The sequence below is a fragment of the Carettochelys insculpta genome, chromosome 11 (genome assembly GCF_033958435.1).
Source record: "Carettochelys insculpta isolate YL-2023 chromosome 11, ASM3395843v1, whole genome shotgun sequence".
Lineage (NCBI taxonomy): Eukaryota > Metazoa > Chordata > Testudines > Carettochelyidae > Carettochelys > Carettochelys insculpta.
In genome coordinates, this window is record NC_134147.1 from 35,730,957 (window position 1) to 35,747,924 (window position 16,968).

Here is a 16,968-nt window from a genome sequence, read left to right on the forward strand (position 1 = left end):
AATAGTTAATAATAATAACAATAATAAAATAAAAGGGATTTTGAGGTCTGTTCAAAATTGTCTTGTGGTCCAGATTTGGCCTAAAATCTGCCTGCATTATTACCCAAATATACATTGTAAAACACAAAGCAGCAGCCTCCCAGGCTCATTGGAACTGTGGATAGCTTAGAACTGGATGAACATCTGATAGAAAATTTCAGCAATAACACCAAGAATTAGCAGGAATCTTCATAAAGGATATGTATCCCTATGTAAAGAATTAATACTCCCACAGGTACCAGAAGAAAGTTCCTCTTCCTCTGGACCATATTTCCTCTACTGGCAAACATTATCAGCAAATTGGACACCTGCAGTTGTTCTGACTGCAGTTCCTTCCAGTCTTCCTTCTAATTTTTTTCCATCTGTGTGCAGAATAAATTTTGTTGTGTGCGCCAAGGCATGTGTGGATGTGTGCCACCAGTGCAAACATGTGCTGTTGGCTGTGGGTGCTGTGTTAATCAGCTGGCTGGCATTTGAATTTCTCCTGGGGAGCTGCCCAAGTGCTCAGTTCATAGGGGACACCAATTCCTTCCTACCTGCCAAGACTATGGCTGAAGTTTGTAGATTGTGTTCGTCTTCCTTAATTATCAGAAGTTTTAAACAGTCTGGGAAGATAAATATTTCATCTGGTTCTTTTTTCCATATCTAAATGAGATGCTGAGATTCTCAGTCAGTAAAGACCCTCTGATATTAGTTCACATAAACTCTGAAAGGTCACAGAGCTATAAAAGAGTTTGGAATCATTCAACATCTATCAGATACTTTTTGTACAGTGTAGGGCACAGCATAAGCCTCAAGGGTCACATACTTTGATTTCTCTCGCTCCCCATAATTGCGGGTTGGACTGCAAAGGCGCTTTCCACTTTCAAGTGCAATCCAAGATAACAAGTGCAATAATGCTGAAGTTTGTCTCAAATTACAATCAGCTATTTAGGAAAAATGCTCCTGAAAGACAAGTATCTTTACAAATGACAGAATATTTATTACCAATACCTTTAAAAAAAGATTACATCGGCTAGATCACTGATAAATATCATTTACACAGGGGGAGAAAACTACATAGGCTTTTTTTCTTTTCTTTTTTTTCTTTTTTTTGTTTGTTTTTGTGTTTACATAGAAGTAACCATATCAAACTAAGAAAGGAACACAGCTTGAAATACTGACAATATTTCTCTGGTTTACACCCCTGACTTTTACACAAGTGGAATCCCAATTATGAGTTACTGAATAAATATATTGAGAAGGTTTAAAAGTTAACTTGTATTAGTTTATAAGCAAAAAAGACAAGTTACAGGCAAATTCAAGCTACCAGAAAAAAAAATAAACCACTGCAGCGCATTTAAAGTTGAAAATTTTTATAGAAAATTCCATTGCCTTTTTACCAGCATAGATCCACCTGAGTGGACTTACAAAATTATCCCCTAATAACAAACAGTTGTTTACTCAAGAAGAGTTATTTTGCTGTTGATATTGTCATTTTCCAGTATGAGTCTATTCTTTGTACAAAGAGTCTGTAAAGAAACAAAGATTTCCTAGCACAGAATTATTGAGGGACCTTACAGACAGATACTTTGTAAATTAATTTGAAAAAAAAATATACTTGAGTGTTACTCACTAGAAATGTGATACATTTGTCAAATTCCATTTATGACCTAGACTCAAAAGACTCACTGATATAAGCAAACACAATTTTGTGATTAAATTATGAAGATTTATGAATTACATGTAAAATGTACAGTGAAAAGAAATACACATTCAGACAGTGGAACCCAGAATTACATGTAAATCTTAAAGACATGCATATTATGATAATAATTTCCTTGGTTTAAATCCAGAATAAAATAATTGATTTGAACAGGTGTTACTTTGGATTTATATCGAGGAAATTAAGGTCAGAATCTGATCCTTCTTTTGCTGTAGTAACTTTTGGCCTATGTTACAATAGGAAAAGATTACAACTAAGTAGTATCAACTTTAATGTCCAATTTAATATTAATTGTGATAAAGACAAAGCTACTTCAATACAGTAAAATGAAAGCTTCATCTGTGATGTTAACTTATGTTTATTGGCTAGGAACAAGAATCTGTATGCTCATTTTTTAAGTTTATAGCTGTTCTTGAAGGTTACCTCAGGTTTATCCTGCTTACTTATCTGATCCAAAATGAATAATATCTTAAGCACTTACTTTAGCGTAGGAACCATCATAATTGCCATTTAAATACAGCTGCCTTGACTTACAAACCAAGTCCTAAACAGTTCTCCCAATGTATACCTTTGCAAAACTATACAATCAATTTGTAACCAATTTACTGACAACAACTTTGAACTCTCAGTCCTAAAGCAAAAAATTCCAAACAATATTTTTATGATAGTGTTGTTTGTAGCATCTTATAGCAGAGGAAAAATTAATATCTACATCGTATGTTAACTTTAAAAAATTCTATAAAACACTAAATATATAATAAAAATATGCATATAAGGACATATGTAAACTGCTTTGGTAACATCATATTACAGATGTTTTCAGTGCATTGCAGAGTTTCCAAGGAAACTTCAAACAAAGCTATATTTGCTTTGAGGAAGTACTGTATAATGCCATTCCTAAAGAAGCATAAAACATTTTTTTCCAGTAGTAAGATGTACTTGAACAACAATATTACTTAGTACTGGGCGTCTTCAAAACAACTAGCTAAATGTTGCTTATATTATAAACAGGAAGTCCTTTATGCAATTTTTGTCATAAACTTGATCTAGCTGTGAGGGATATCATTATCGTGCTGATGGCTGACAATGTACATGCATTAGAAGTAGAAGTGCCAGATCCTCTCGCATAGGCATCTGGGAAAAGGAAAGAAAGAAAAGGAAGAGTAAGGAAAGTAAGATCCAGCCCACAGCCATTAAAACCTGCCAAGATGCACCCCAAAATGCATTTGTCTGTAAAATGGGTAACAACCTACAAATGGGGATGTGCCCTCCAAAGGTCAGTTCGGCGATGGACTTGAGTTCAGTTGTTCCTGCAAAGTTTATCCATTTGCACCGTGGGCTATGAATCTTACTACCTCTGCTTTTATGGCATGGGCGAGTCAAATTCCCAGAGGAATCAATCCACTTTAGCCAAGCATATTGCATGCCCAGGATTGGTAAATCTCACAGTCCCAGTCTGAGGAACACACAGGGATGATGGAATCAAATTGCTGTTTCTTGGAACTAACGCTCTCTTCTCCCTTTCTAGATTCTGTTTATTCAGTGGGACCTACTTGTTTCATTAGTCATTCTATACTATGGATTTTATTTGAATTCCCTCAGTCCTGTGTGTTCAAGGTACATTCAAAATTCTATTATTGCATGGAAGATATCTCTTTAGAACAGAAGAAAGTTAAAGATACTAAACAACATACAGGATGAGATGATGGGCCAGATCCTCATATAGCTATGCTGATTTACACCATCTTAGAATTTGTTCTGATAGATTTTGTGATCCCATATGTTGTGTCAGAGAGAGTAACAACAGGTGTAATACTGGATTTTGGTCTTATGATTTTCTGGATTGATGCTTACTTTCCAGACTTGTTGGTATGAGCAAGGTACATATCTACATAGGCTACATTTCTGATTTTACCTATTACCTTCTACACTGCTGTAACGCTACTGACTTCAGTGGAGTTACTCTGTAAGGGCAAAAGCAGGTCTTTTGAATGGCTCTATCTGAGAATAGCATTCAAAGCGCTGAGAAATATTAAAGATTCCCTGTAAAACCACCAATCTGGATTTAAATCCAAACCTAATTAAACACCACAAGTGAACATGACACAGTCCTAAACACTCCTTTCAGGACATCTATAAACACCCTCCCCTCTGCAACAAGTCTCTAAACTTGATGTCTTACTCCCTCAGCTCTGATCCTGCTTGGGGAACTTCGACCAACGCAGCTGGATTGGGGCTCTTCTCCTGACTTTCCCAAGTTATGAGTCAAATCCTGACATCAATATTTCAGTGGGAGTTTTGATTGAGTAACGATGGGAGGCTTTGGCCCATAGCTACAAACTCCACCACCCACATGACTAAACCAGTTTGTTGGCTGCAGCATCACTCCAGGAAATCACTTGGGCAGGTGGGACATAGCCATTTTATAAGACCACTGCATTGTAATAGCTATTCCTTTTGCTATCAGCTTCTCTACAGAGATAAAGCCTCTAAATAAGTAAATATGCACCCAACTTTCAGAGACAGACTGCTGTAGAGTGGCAGTATAAATTAATACGTTTTTGCACATCAAAGCAAAGACTCTGTGGTCAAATTGTGGTGGAACAACAGATTCAATACATTGATTCTGAACGGACTATCAAAACCCGTAATAATAAATTACAGAAAAAAAAAACACGTCAGTCTAGGAATGCTCAATAAAATGCTTTTACTATGCTGTTGTATATTGTTTATTATTGATAAGGGGCCAATCCATAATATTGGGTGTGAATGCCCACAGATTTTGTGACTGTTCAAATCTGAATATGAGGGCAGTAGCCAGGGCTCCCTCTAATTTCTTCCATCCATGCATAGAATAAATTTTTTTATGTGCACTTAAGCATGCATGGATGTGCACTGCCAGTAAAAACACCTGTTGCTGGCTGTGGGTACTCCGCTAATCAGCTGGGCAGTGTCTGAGTGGGGGGGCTGTCCAAGTGCTCATATAACTGCCTACAGGCAGGCTGGAACCTAGGATCTCTGGCCCATAGTGCAGGTGTCGCTACAGTTTGAGCTGAAAGCCAGCTGGCTCTCAGTTTAGGCTGTAGAGAATACTCATTCTTTCTCTGTGAAGTAGTCTAGGTGCCACTACTCAGGCCAATGAACCATACATAGGTGTAAGGGTTAAACTCAGTTCAGCTGGAATACCAGTTGTGGCTCAATCTCATCTCGACTTTGCTGTTTCTCAGCATACCTATCTGTGTACATGTAGTATTGGGCAAGTTTGAGGCCTGCCTTCATTAAGATGGAATGCTCCAGTTTGCTTGCACAAGCCAGTTTCTTTGTGGCTGCAACTGGTATTCTGCATCTGCAAAGTGGGCCACAAGGCCACCAACAGCTCAATTTCCATGTGCAAAACATTGGGATGCCACCTGAAAATGTTGGCCCTTGATACATGAACCATCCGCACACCATGGTCTGGAGACACAAGCACAAACCCCCAGATGACAATGCTCTTACTTGAGATCTTTGGAATTCGGATTTGTTCGCTGCTGCTACCGTCGCCTCCATCACTAAATGGCTTTATTTCAATGATGTAGTCTTCATCAACAGGCAAGGACAGTTCCACAGATGTTTTATTTGTTTTGATTACGGATGTGCTGCTCTGTCTGTTCCATCTGTAGAAAACCTACACACCATTGGTGTGGGGCAGTAAAGAATGGAGGGGAGGAGAGAAAAGAGAAAGGGTTGAAATGACCATCTCCATAAGAACCTGAGGATTTACTATTGATTCTTCCCTTCCTTGAGCAACACAGAATCATCTCCATTATCATCAGCATGGCACATTTCATAGATGCGCTGGTCTGAACCTGCTGGGTGCGCTAGGCAGCCATGCTTGTGAATTCTTCACGTTGTGCTAATGTGCAGCCAATGGGCACTGAGGGATAACTATGGAGGGAGGTTGCAGAACATGACTCTTGTTGGAATTCTGAGATGTTGCCCTGTCAGAAAGTGACACAACATTCAGCAGAGGCCCTCTGTCTCAGGGTGATTAAACTTCATTTTCCCCCTCAGCTGCAGCAATATCAGAAGCTCTCCAGCATGGCCAGCTGTTGCATGCCAGCGCGCTTCAAAAGTGCAATCTAGCTTGTGGGTCAGCCACGGGAACTAGTTCTGAACAGGCATTTCTGTGCTCTGTATTCACTGCTTTGTTGGGAGGAACAGGAGAGAACTTCTACTGGAAAATAAAAAAACAAACAAACAAAAAAACCAAAGGTGATTCTGCTTTGACTTGTGATCAGATGAGCCAGACATAAAACACCCTTCCATTCCAAATACTAACCAGATGCTTATTAACTTTACTCAGAATACCTGTGTTCCTCTGCGAATATCCCTCTCTTCCCATTTAGTATTAGGGCACCTTAATTTATACCTGCTAACTGCAAGTAGCTGAATTCAACTCTCCTTAAATTAGAGAGATTCTTAAGCCACCTTTCTCAGTTCTGGGCACCAGAGACATCAAATTCAGTATCATCTTAGTCCTTACTAAGGATCAAACTAAAATAAATCCTTTGGCTTATTCAGAGATGTCAAAACATCTTATTATAGCGCTTCAGAAAAGTGGACTGGAGTATTTGATACAGCATCCGAAGCAGCTTCACAGAATAAATTGCTTCTTTGATTTACCTTCTGTCTTTTCCTAAGATCTGGAAATTCAACTTATTTAGTATATAAACCCTGTCATGAAATAGCATATTTCCAGGGGAAAAAAAGGTGCATTTACTCTCTGCATACAAATGCAACAATGTGGTGGTACAACTGTAACACAAAAGAAAAAGAGAACTACGCATTTAGATGAGAGGGCTTTGGAAAGGTCAGAAGGGCCTCTCTTCTGTCATTTCAGGCTGACTTTTGGATTGAATTTTGAACAAAAAAATGTGCAGTGAAACTTGGCCAGAACTGCTGAGATTCACTGGATTTGGATGGAAATTTTGAGTTTTGCTCATATAAAAATGTGGTCTAGACTGAGTCAAACATCAGTGCACACAACTGTGCAACTAGGGCCAGGTTCATGAGTGTAAGTGAATCTGGCTGGCGTTTCATATTCCTAAGAAAACCTGAAACCTAGTAAGTTTTTCCATCGTTTCAGGTTCCATTGCAAAGGGTCTGCACAGCTTGTGACCCAGGGTCACTTGCTGGCAATTGCCATCATTACTTTCCCCAGGCCAAAATCTTGCACTGCCTGGCATAATTTCAGGACTGATTTCTACGCAAGGTCTCTCTCCTTATAATTTGTACGCTTCCAAAATTGCCATTAACAGGGACTTCACTCCCTCCTTCCATCTGCTTCATGAGCAAAGCTGAACCATCAAGCAAGCACTTGTATTTGCCCCGATGACATCTCAAGGTCCCTTCCAGTTCTATGATTCTATTCTGTGTGAAAATCTCAGAAGAGCTGAATGTGATGAGTTCATCACAGGCCTACTATTAAGAGGCAGATAATGCAGATAAATAACCAATTTTATGTGGCCGTGCTAAGAAGTTACCCACTTTGTATCCTTTCACTTCTGATTCATTATCCAGTGCTTTTACTTGATCCCAGTTCAGTATAATCTTGGAGTCAGATGAATTCCATACAATGTTTCCAGGGGGCTGACTCGGTGCTATATTAAAATATACAAAATATTATATCATTAAATAGAAATGTTTTCTAGCTGAATCCATCTAACTACTTGCATGGTTTCCATCCTCATAGTACACCTACAGAATCCTAAGGTTTTGGTAAATTAATGAGCTGTTACACTGAGGTATATGTTCCAGATCAGAGAAGGTGTTACACAACCAGTGATACACATAAAAAGGGATTCAGTCAGATGACTGTGACCAGAAAAGAGAGCCACCTTGAATGAGGATATGAATATTTCACTTTCCTGCACAGCAATGCTTTCAGAAGAGCTGTTTAAAACCCCCCAAACCACCAGCACAAGCCTTACAAAACTACTGCAGGATGTACTTAGCTACAGAAAACCTCACAGCACCATAAAACTCGAGAGAGACTCTGAAAATTCCAACAAGGAAAGTGTTTGTTGGCCTCCCAATGTTAGACCATGAGCACAGCATATACTCACGTGGCTTTCTGGTTGTAACATTGACTGTGGCACTAGATGGTCCCATCCCTGCAGTGTTGTATGCCCTGACAGCTAAATGATACAATGCATTGCCTTTTAAATTAGTGACTTTTGTAGATGTTCGATTGCCAATAGTCTTGATTTTTCTAGCATTTTCTTCCTTATCTTCATGTCTCCAACATCTAACCTGAAAAAAGCAAACAAAAAAAAAAAACCAGAATATGTCCATTTACCTACTTAAGTCAGTGTAATTAAGCCTATCCCTGTCTTCATTCTTCACAGCTATGCTTCTGCAGTAAGTGAAATCCCAAGACTAATAATGTAAAATTTATCCCTCTCATTAAAATGCCCTGGGACATTCACTCTCCTGGAAAGGAGAACTGTAGTAAGACAATGTTCCAGCTTCACTCTGTAAATTTTGACTTTCTCTCACTCTTACAGAAGACCACAACTGGAGATGCTGACTTCTGTTCATAAACCCAGAGGTCTGTGCTTCTGACGGGCAACGCACTCTGAGTCAAGAAAATGAAACAATGAACTGTGTTAAGTCTGTTCCAGACTGAGATCACATTTTATTCTCATACCTCATAACCCTGTATCCTTCCCTTACTCTGATTCTCCTGTGGAGAGGCCCAGTAAACTTCAATGTCTGAAGCAGAAAGGCTTTTGGCAAAGACGTTGGTTGGAGCTCTGGTAGGTTCTAGATGTACAGATGGAAGGGAAAAAATGAAAGGTCTCAGTGTAGGTTCTATGTTTAATTTTGCTACAAACCACAGGGTTTAATCCTGTCAAGAGAACAGTGAGGCAGCCAAAGGAAAATGTTTCAAAATTTGAAATAGTGACCTGCCAGGACTAGGTACGAATTCATTATGCCAGTGTGTGATTAAATAATCAGATGTCATTGTTAATTCGAACACCATTTATTGGTATTAGGACAGGAGAAATATTTTCTAATTAGTGGACATAAATTCTTGTTAAATCTCAGTTGAATTCTCTCAAGATGATATATTCTGTTTCTGTTAATATCAAAAGATTTTACTGCGACTATCAAAAGAATTATCAAAACAAAAAGCAGTCAAGTAGCACTTTAAAGACTAGCAAAATAGTTTATTAGGTGAGCTTTCGTGGGACAGACCCACTTCTTCAGACCATAGCCAGACCAGAACAGACTCAATATTTAAGGCACAGAGTTCTGTGCCTTAAATATTGAGTCTGTTCTGGTCTGGCTATGGTCTGAAGAAGTGGGTCTGTCCCACGAAAGCTCACCTAATAAACTATTTTGCTAGTCTTTAAAGTGCTACTTGACTGCTTTTTGTTTTGATAGTGTATAGACTAGCATGGCTTCCTCTCTGTTACTATCAAAAGAACTGGTTGTGATCACCATTTACTATAAATCCAAGCAAGGATTAGGTATTGACAGAGCTGGCTATTAAACCCTTTCAAAAACAGTTAATGTGCCTCATGCACCAGAGTTCAAGACAGTACAAAAGACAGAAGTAGAGTGTCTCACATACACTACCTTCTTCTGCAGAATATACAACTGTCACCGGGCTAAAAGAACCTTCCCCTTTATTGTTATACACGCCCACTTTGACTTCGTAGGGAGTGAATGGTGGCAAGCTCTCGTTTCGAAACACGTATCTGGAGGCATCAGAAGAAGCTACCACAGTCTGCATCCAGCTTACTGTGCCAAAGGGTCGGAATGCCACCACATAACCAAAACCACCTCCATTCTGTAATTCTTCAGGCACGGTCTATAAAGAGGGCAGATCATACACAGAATCATCAGTGGTGTCAGGGACTGCATGGATTTATTCTTCTGTCTTGCACGCTGTCCATTTTTTGTTTGCTCCCTTTAAGAAACCCCCTCCTAAATGGCATATTGAAAACAGGAAATAATTAGGCAGAGCACCTAAATGCCAAAGGTCTGCAAAGCAGCTCTTCAGTCATATAGAAATTCCTGTAAAAACATCCTGAGTCACATCCCCCCTGCAGACCCAGCTGTCTACAGTAAGGTAATAGTACCTATCTCTGTAGCATATCCCAGCTAAGTTAAATCCGCAGAACAGCTCCTGTTTTTCTTCACTGACTTTTCCATCTGCATATCTACATTAACATGTGACTCCACTGTTCATATAAACTGACATCAACCATGTGTGCTTGCTATTCAGACCTCCAACTTTATAACTAAGCAAGACAGCAGTCTGTGTGCTCCTCTGGCTACTATGTGTGCAGCTTCCAAGCTTCTGGTCATGGTAAGTAGCTTGTTTTCAGGCAAAGAGCATGACATGAAGTATATTAATAGCTGCAAAACAGCAGTGAGTGACATCATAAAAATGATGGAGAATGACAGGCAAATGATGTACCATGTCTAGCAGAAGACATTTGCTCCTTTGAGGTCACTCTTGTACATGCTGCAATTGCTTAGGCTCATATTTTTAACTTTAGAAAAGGAACATGAGGAATAAAAGCCTCAAGTCATAAAAAGCATTCCTATACAGGATAGCACTCAATTATGTGCTTTAATCTCACAAACGTCAACAGATCTTAAGTGTGTGCCTAAGTGCTTTTTCTAAGTATCAGAGCAGAGAAAACGTGACTGGAAGTGAGTATTCCATAATCAGCATTACATGGATTGAAAAATACAGAAAATGATGGCGAGGGGCTCATTTTGAGGAGTTTAAAACTAAGATACTTGTCAAGTATAATTCAAAGTCATGGATGATCTTTTTGACATCTCTCTGATACTTCTAAAAAAGTTCTTTAAAGGATTCAGTGAAACAAATTAGTCCGAAGGAGGATAAGTCAGCTAAGCCATGTGGTGAGGATAAAACACATTTACAGATTTTTAATAATCTTAAAAAATAACTCCAATGACTCAGAGCTGCCAGGTGCTCAAAAGAAGTGTTGAGCATGGGCAGTATCATATCTAGTGATGTTAATGCCTAGTTTCACTCGCTTCTTTGTACCACAATATGAAAATAAGAGCAGACAAAACAACCAATGTTTCACTCTCAATTGCCTTCAAGAATTTTCCACCTTTGATTTTTGTTCTAGGCTTTGTGCTAGGCTGAAAACTACTGGTGAAAGTTCTGTAATGATGCACTATTACTAGTGCCACCTTGAGATCATTTACTATTATACAACGAAGATAACCCAGCACAAATCACCTACAAATCATCATGTAAATCAGCACCTCTCAGTATTTGGTTTCTTGAAACTTATTTTATACACCAGAGGCTGGACTGAATAGCCAGATCAGAGGATGGGCAGATGTGTAGAGGAGCAAGAGTGGAGGCTATGGAGATGCATCCTAAGGTGGAGGACAAAAGGATCTTTCCCTTTCTCTCACCAAGTCCACCGCCTAGCCCAGCCCATCTATGATCAGCATGGGCAATGCAGAAGTGCAGGACTCATTGTGGAGCTGAGGCCACTGCCACACAATTCTGCACACTTCCTGTGCCATCCACTCACAGCCAGCTCTACCACTCCTGCACAACCAATGTGTGTTATTTGTGCCATTTCTTGGACAGTCTCCATGGGAACAGAAGAGCAGGTTGGACTTAGTCTGATTGAATCAAAGTCACAAACCTTTTCAATAAACAGGCGAGTCTTATACTCACAAACACAGGGCTAAATCAGCAGTAACGCCACCGGAGAAGGGATACACTGGGGTAAAATCAGTTAGCATCAACATCACGCATGTGCTGTACATTATCAAAGTGATGCATTAATTCTCCCATTGGTTTATACTTCATTTACCTCCCAGGTGATGACCAGCTCTGACTTGCTCCCTCCTCCTCCACTGACGTTAGCTGGGGTGACTTCAGGAACTGTGTAAAAGAAATGTAACTGTAGGTACCACTGACAGCACAAATGGTTCTTTTAGAAGCTAGAAGGTTGATGGGGCACTCTGTGGAGTGTGGGTAGCTACACCTCACAGTGAAAGGCAAGCTGCCTGCACACTGTCATGTGGAGCTATAGTGAAGAACCCTGGTGTGGAGAGCCTTCCCACAAGACTGGAGTCTTTCACTTAGGGAAAGGTTCCAGCAGTGGTGAGCTGTCCTTTCCATGGTGCTAGAACCTTCCCTGTAACATCACCTTGCTGGGGCAGGCAGAGCATGGGGGCATAGTGTTGCGTAGGATACATACCTTAGTGGTTCAGGTGTGTCTTTACTTGGCTAAGCAGTGTCATAGTATGTACTTCTATTTATACCTGTGTGGGAAGGTGTGAAATGTATGTACTCTACACTCTGCTTGAAGGAGCACAAAGTGTTGATGTACCTTGAGAGGAACAGACCAGAAACTCACCTCTGATCTATAGAAAAAAGTCAGCATATTGTACTCTGCTCTACAGAGTATTTCCTCCACACAACCACGGGACAACAATGGAATTTCTAGACTGATTCATATCAGGGCTCCATCATATCTTCAGTGGAGGGTCATTTCACCTTAAATGCTCCTTGTCAGCCAGGCTACACAGGACATGAGGGAATTGGGGAAGTCTTCCTAGTCATGTCCTTCTAGAAAGCATGGAATAAAGCCCATCTTGAGTCTAATTATTTTCCATTAATAGTGGGTCTTATCCACAAAAGCTAATAAATTAATGTGTTAGTTTTTAAGGTGCTACAGGACTGCTTGTTATTTGTGAAGCTACAGACTAACACAGCTACTCCTCTGAATCTACTCTATTTATGTGAGTTCTTTGTGAATGTTATACCTTGAGGCAGAGGAGAAACTAGATAATATAGCTGTCACATAGAAAACACTTCTTAACCTTGTTCCAGGTAACCTGATGCTTATAGTAAAGTGCTCTTTTAGCAAGACTTTATAGGGTTTCCCCTCTACCACTTACGGGCCTCTTCAGTTCTTCTTTTCTCGGATGGTTTGCTTGGCTCCCCAATCCCAATAAGGTTGGCTGCAACTGCTCGGAATTCATACTCAACCCAAGGGTTTAAACCCACCACGGTTGCAGTGAATGTCTTGCCATCAATGATATCTGGAACTGAAATACACTCACATATTAGGAGAGTGAGAGATGGGTATTAAGAGCAAGTACATTTATTCAGTCATTGAACAGCAGTAGCCTTTTGATCCCTAGGCACAGTCTTGAAGCTATTAGACAACGGGAAATCACCTTGAGAGCAGAATGATTCCAATCTGGGGCCTCTGTGTGTTTTCCCATTTTGTGAACTCTTTAACATGGGGAAGCAAAACAGGCTATATACAAACAATGTGCAGCCATTAAGGAAATCAATGCTGTAGAAATTGACTTCTCATCCTCACAGATGATGCTGCTGATCACCCCAAAGATGTAATTAAGTATCATTGTTGTCATCAATTTGTACGTTACCATCATAGCAATGTATAAAAGTTGAAAGAACAAAACAAAATATTTCTCCAAAAATACAATGCATAAAAATGGGTGACAAGGAGTATTTGAGTTATACTACTGCAAGGTTGGCAAATCATGAAAAGGATTAAGAAAGACCAAATGTATTGTTGTTGGAGCTTGATAGGAAATGGTTTTTCCATTTCTTGAAACTTTTTGAGATTTCAGCCATTCCCCCTCTCCCCCCATTCCACTCTGAGATAAACCCAAAATCTTCTGAAGTTTTTCAGTGGCAAATGAGAGAAACCCACCCCATAATAACCAGGTCACTCACCTCAGATGTGGAAGATGCTCATGGGAATTGTTGATTCAGACTAGTAACTTGAACCAGAGTACTCTACATCTCAGGCAAGTGCCCTAACTACCAGGTTGTCAGCTATCCTCAAGCAGGTAGGTGGGACACGTGCAATATTCCCTCTAATCTTTTCCATCCACGTGCAGATTTTTTCCACCCATGCATGGAATAAATGTTTTTATGTGCACTGAGGCATGTACAAATATGCACCACCAGGAGAGGCAAAAAGCCCTAGCTTTGGGTGCTCTGCTCATCAGCTGGGTGACATTTAAATCTCTTCTGAGAAGTTGCATAAATGCACAACTTTCAGAAAACATTGTCTCATATACCTGTCTGTTTCTCTCTCCCTGCCAAACCTGAGGAAACTTTGTTGATGTAAGTTTTATCTAGACTGGTAGGTTCCTGGAAAAAAAAATCAGTTTCACTGAACTGATACTTTAAGACAAAAAATGGTTGTCATGAAAAGTTCCCAACCAGATGTAATCACTGGGCTGGAGACACACATTAGGTTCATTGTTAATTTTAGTCACCCTACACATGTGTGTACCTATCGATCAGTTTTCACATATACAGAACTCTTTCATGGCCAGCTTTAGTCACTACTGAGTGCTGTGTTTACCTGTGTTCACTGCTTGCCATCCCACAGAGAAAGGGGTCCTTGCTTGAATGACATACATAGTAATAGGGCTGTGATTATCTGCTCCTGGCCTCCAGGATAACTGAGCTGTAGTGTCAGTGATTTCATCTATTGTCACAGCTTCCGGGGGGCCTGGTGGACCTGTTATAAAATACATACAAGAAGTTCAACTCAGCTCACTGAGATGACCTAATACAGAAGGTAAAGGAAGACATGTTCTATTCGTCATTTAAGATTCAGAACAGAAAACTCAACCTTAGAATCGCAAGGTTCTGGTTGTTGCCTCTGGCACCTAGATATAGAAGCAGCCCTACCTGTTTTGCCACTCAACATGAAAAATGTTTTGGGCACATACCCCCTCACAGTAAGATAACCAAAAACACCCTAAAACCCAACAAACCCCACAACAGCTAAATATTATCCAATCAGCAAAGCAAAACAATGGGTGGCCAATCAAACAGAGCAAAAAGAGCTGGCTAATCAGCATGAGGCAAAACCAGCCAGTCAGAACAGAGCAAAAAAGAATTACACCATGACATGGTGGTGCTCCAAGGAAGTTGATGCACTGGGTGACCGCTCAGTTTGCCCAACACTAGAACCACTTGCACCCAGACCTCCTTATGACTTTATTGGCAGACCAGGAGTGCAGTGCCTCAAGGTAATTCAAGAGAATTTCTGTAGTTGAAGTAGATGTTACAGCAGAGAATTTAATTAGGAAAAACACATAAAAATGTGGTTAAATGCTTTTTAGACGATTTAAATTAATGCTTAAATACTTTGCAGAATCAGGGCTTTAAAGCAATACTATACACAGGTCAGTCACTTCACTGTAGTAATAATCCAGTACAAGTAGTTTAGAATTTGTGCAGACCTCTGCGTGAAACAGCTTTTAATAGAAAGGATTCAGTATCAATGGCCTGAAAAGAATGAATCTGCAGAACTAAATCCAAGAGAAGAATCACAAAAGTTTGGTCTCCTAATTCCAAGAAGTCAGAGTCTTCCTCTTCACTAATGATTGAAGTTGGAAAAACTTGGCATGATATCCACTTGGGGCTCCTTTGGTGATACACAAAGTGGGGATTAGGACTAAGGAGGATTCTAACCCTAAATCCATTGATTGGTCTGTGATGAAGGTGGCTCAGGAGGCTGTGCCCTACCCTCTAGTAAAGGGCGAGGAGCTATGTTGAGGCTCACGGTGAACCACTGAAGAGAATCATCAGACCTCCATGACAGGACTATAATACAGTTAAAGATATGTTTAAAACCTGGTTAAGAAAAGACTTTACTAGATATAAAATAAAAATGTAAAATAAAACAATACATAAAATAAAAGATATAAAAATAAGACTTTTTTTTTTACAATTCTCTTCCCCCTCACCTTCCCCATTTTTTCCAACTGCCAAAGGAAAAAATTCAAAGATATTTTTGCAAAATTTAGCAGATTATGGACTTACAATATTTTCCAGCTTTTAAGTCTAAATTAATTAGACCAATTCGTCACCTAATGTCTTATATAAATATCCCTCAATATAACATCTCTTTAGATTGGTTTTTTTGCAGCCAGTCTGCTCAAGTGTTTTACAAATTAGACAATAAACCCTCCTCAGAAATAAAGCAGCTGCTGTGACATTTTTAACTTTCAAGACTCTGGGAGAACACAATCCCACAAGATAGTCTGGTAACACCCTAGAAGTTCTTCTATATTATACTAATTAAATCGACTGAAAACTAGAAACTTGGCTGGAAAAGGGAGAGAAGAAAATAAAGTGAAATTAAGATACCAATCTACCAAATAAATCTGAGATAGGTGACTTATTTGTTATTTCTATAATCACAGAATCATAGAATCATAGAATACTAGGCCTGGAAGGCACCTCGAGAGGCCATTGAGTCCAGCACCCTACCCCAATGGCAGGACCAAGTACTGTCTAAACCATCCCTGATAGACATCTATCTAACCTGTTCTTAAATATCGCCAGCCATGGAGATTTCACAACTTCCCTTGGCAATATATTCCACTGTTTGACCACCCTGACAGTTAGGAACTTTTTCTTAATGTCCAACCTAAGCCTCCCTTGGTACAGTTTAAGTCCATTGCCCCTTGTTCTATCCTCAGAGGCCAAAAAGAACAAGTTTTCTCCCTCCTCCTTATGACACCCTTTTAGATACCTGAAAACCACTATCACGTCTCCCCTCAGTCTTCTCTTTTCCAAACTAAACAAGCCCAATTCTTTCAGTCTTTCTTCATAAGTCACATTCTCTAGACCTTTAATCATTCTTGTTGCTCTTTTCTGGACCCTCTCTAATTTCTCCACTTCTTTCTTGTTCTGCGGCACCCAGAACTGGACACGATACTCCAGCTGAGGCCAAACCAGCACAGAGTAGAGCAGAAGAATGACTTCTCGTGTGTTGTTAACAACACACCTGTTAATGCATCCCAGAATCATGTTTGCTTTTTTTGCAACAGCATCACACTGTTGACTCACATTTAGTTTGTGGTCCATTATAACCCCTGGATCCTTTTCTGCTGTAGTCATTCCTAGACAGTCTCTCCCCATTCTGTATGTGTGAAACTGCTTGTTCCTTCCCAAGTGGAGCACTTTGCATTTGTCCTTATTGAACTTCATCCTGTTTACCTCAGACCATTTCTCCAATTTATCTAGATCATTTTGAATTATGACCCTATCCTCCAAAGCAGTTGCAACCCCTCCCAGCTTGGTATCATCTGCAAACTTAATAAGCGTACTTTCTATGCAATATCTAACTCGTTGATGAAGATATTGAACAGAACCG

The 16,968-nt window shown here is 39.8% G+C and overlaps 1 protein-coding gene across 1 annotated transcript in view; it reads right to left on the reverse strand.

The window, feature by feature from the left end:
• Positions 1-2,777: 2,777 nt before the first annotated feature.
• The window catches only part of LOC142018847 (contactin-4-like), a 242,264-nt gene continuing 228,073 nt past the window's right edge, over positions 2,778-16,968 (reverse strand). Inside the window, exons 13-21 of the mRNA XM_075005012.1 lie at positions 14,158-14,316; positions 12,707-12,856; positions 11,614-11,684; positions 9,371-9,605; positions 8,436-8,551; positions 7,852-8,038; positions 7,274-7,386; positions 5,243-5,411; positions 2,778-2,878 (exon numbers count right to left, since the gene is read on the reverse strand). Coding sequence (XP_074861113.1) covers positions 2,778-2,878; positions 5,243-5,411; positions 7,274-7,386; positions 7,852-8,038; positions 8,436-8,551; positions 9,371-9,605; positions 11,614-11,684; positions 12,707-12,856; positions 14,158-14,316 — 1,301 coding nt within the window. The remainder of the gene's footprint in view (positions 2,879-5,242; positions 5,412-7,273; positions 7,387-7,851; positions 8,039-8,435; positions 8,552-9,370; positions 9,606-11,613; positions 11,685-12,706; positions 12,857-14,157; positions 14,317-16,968) is intronic.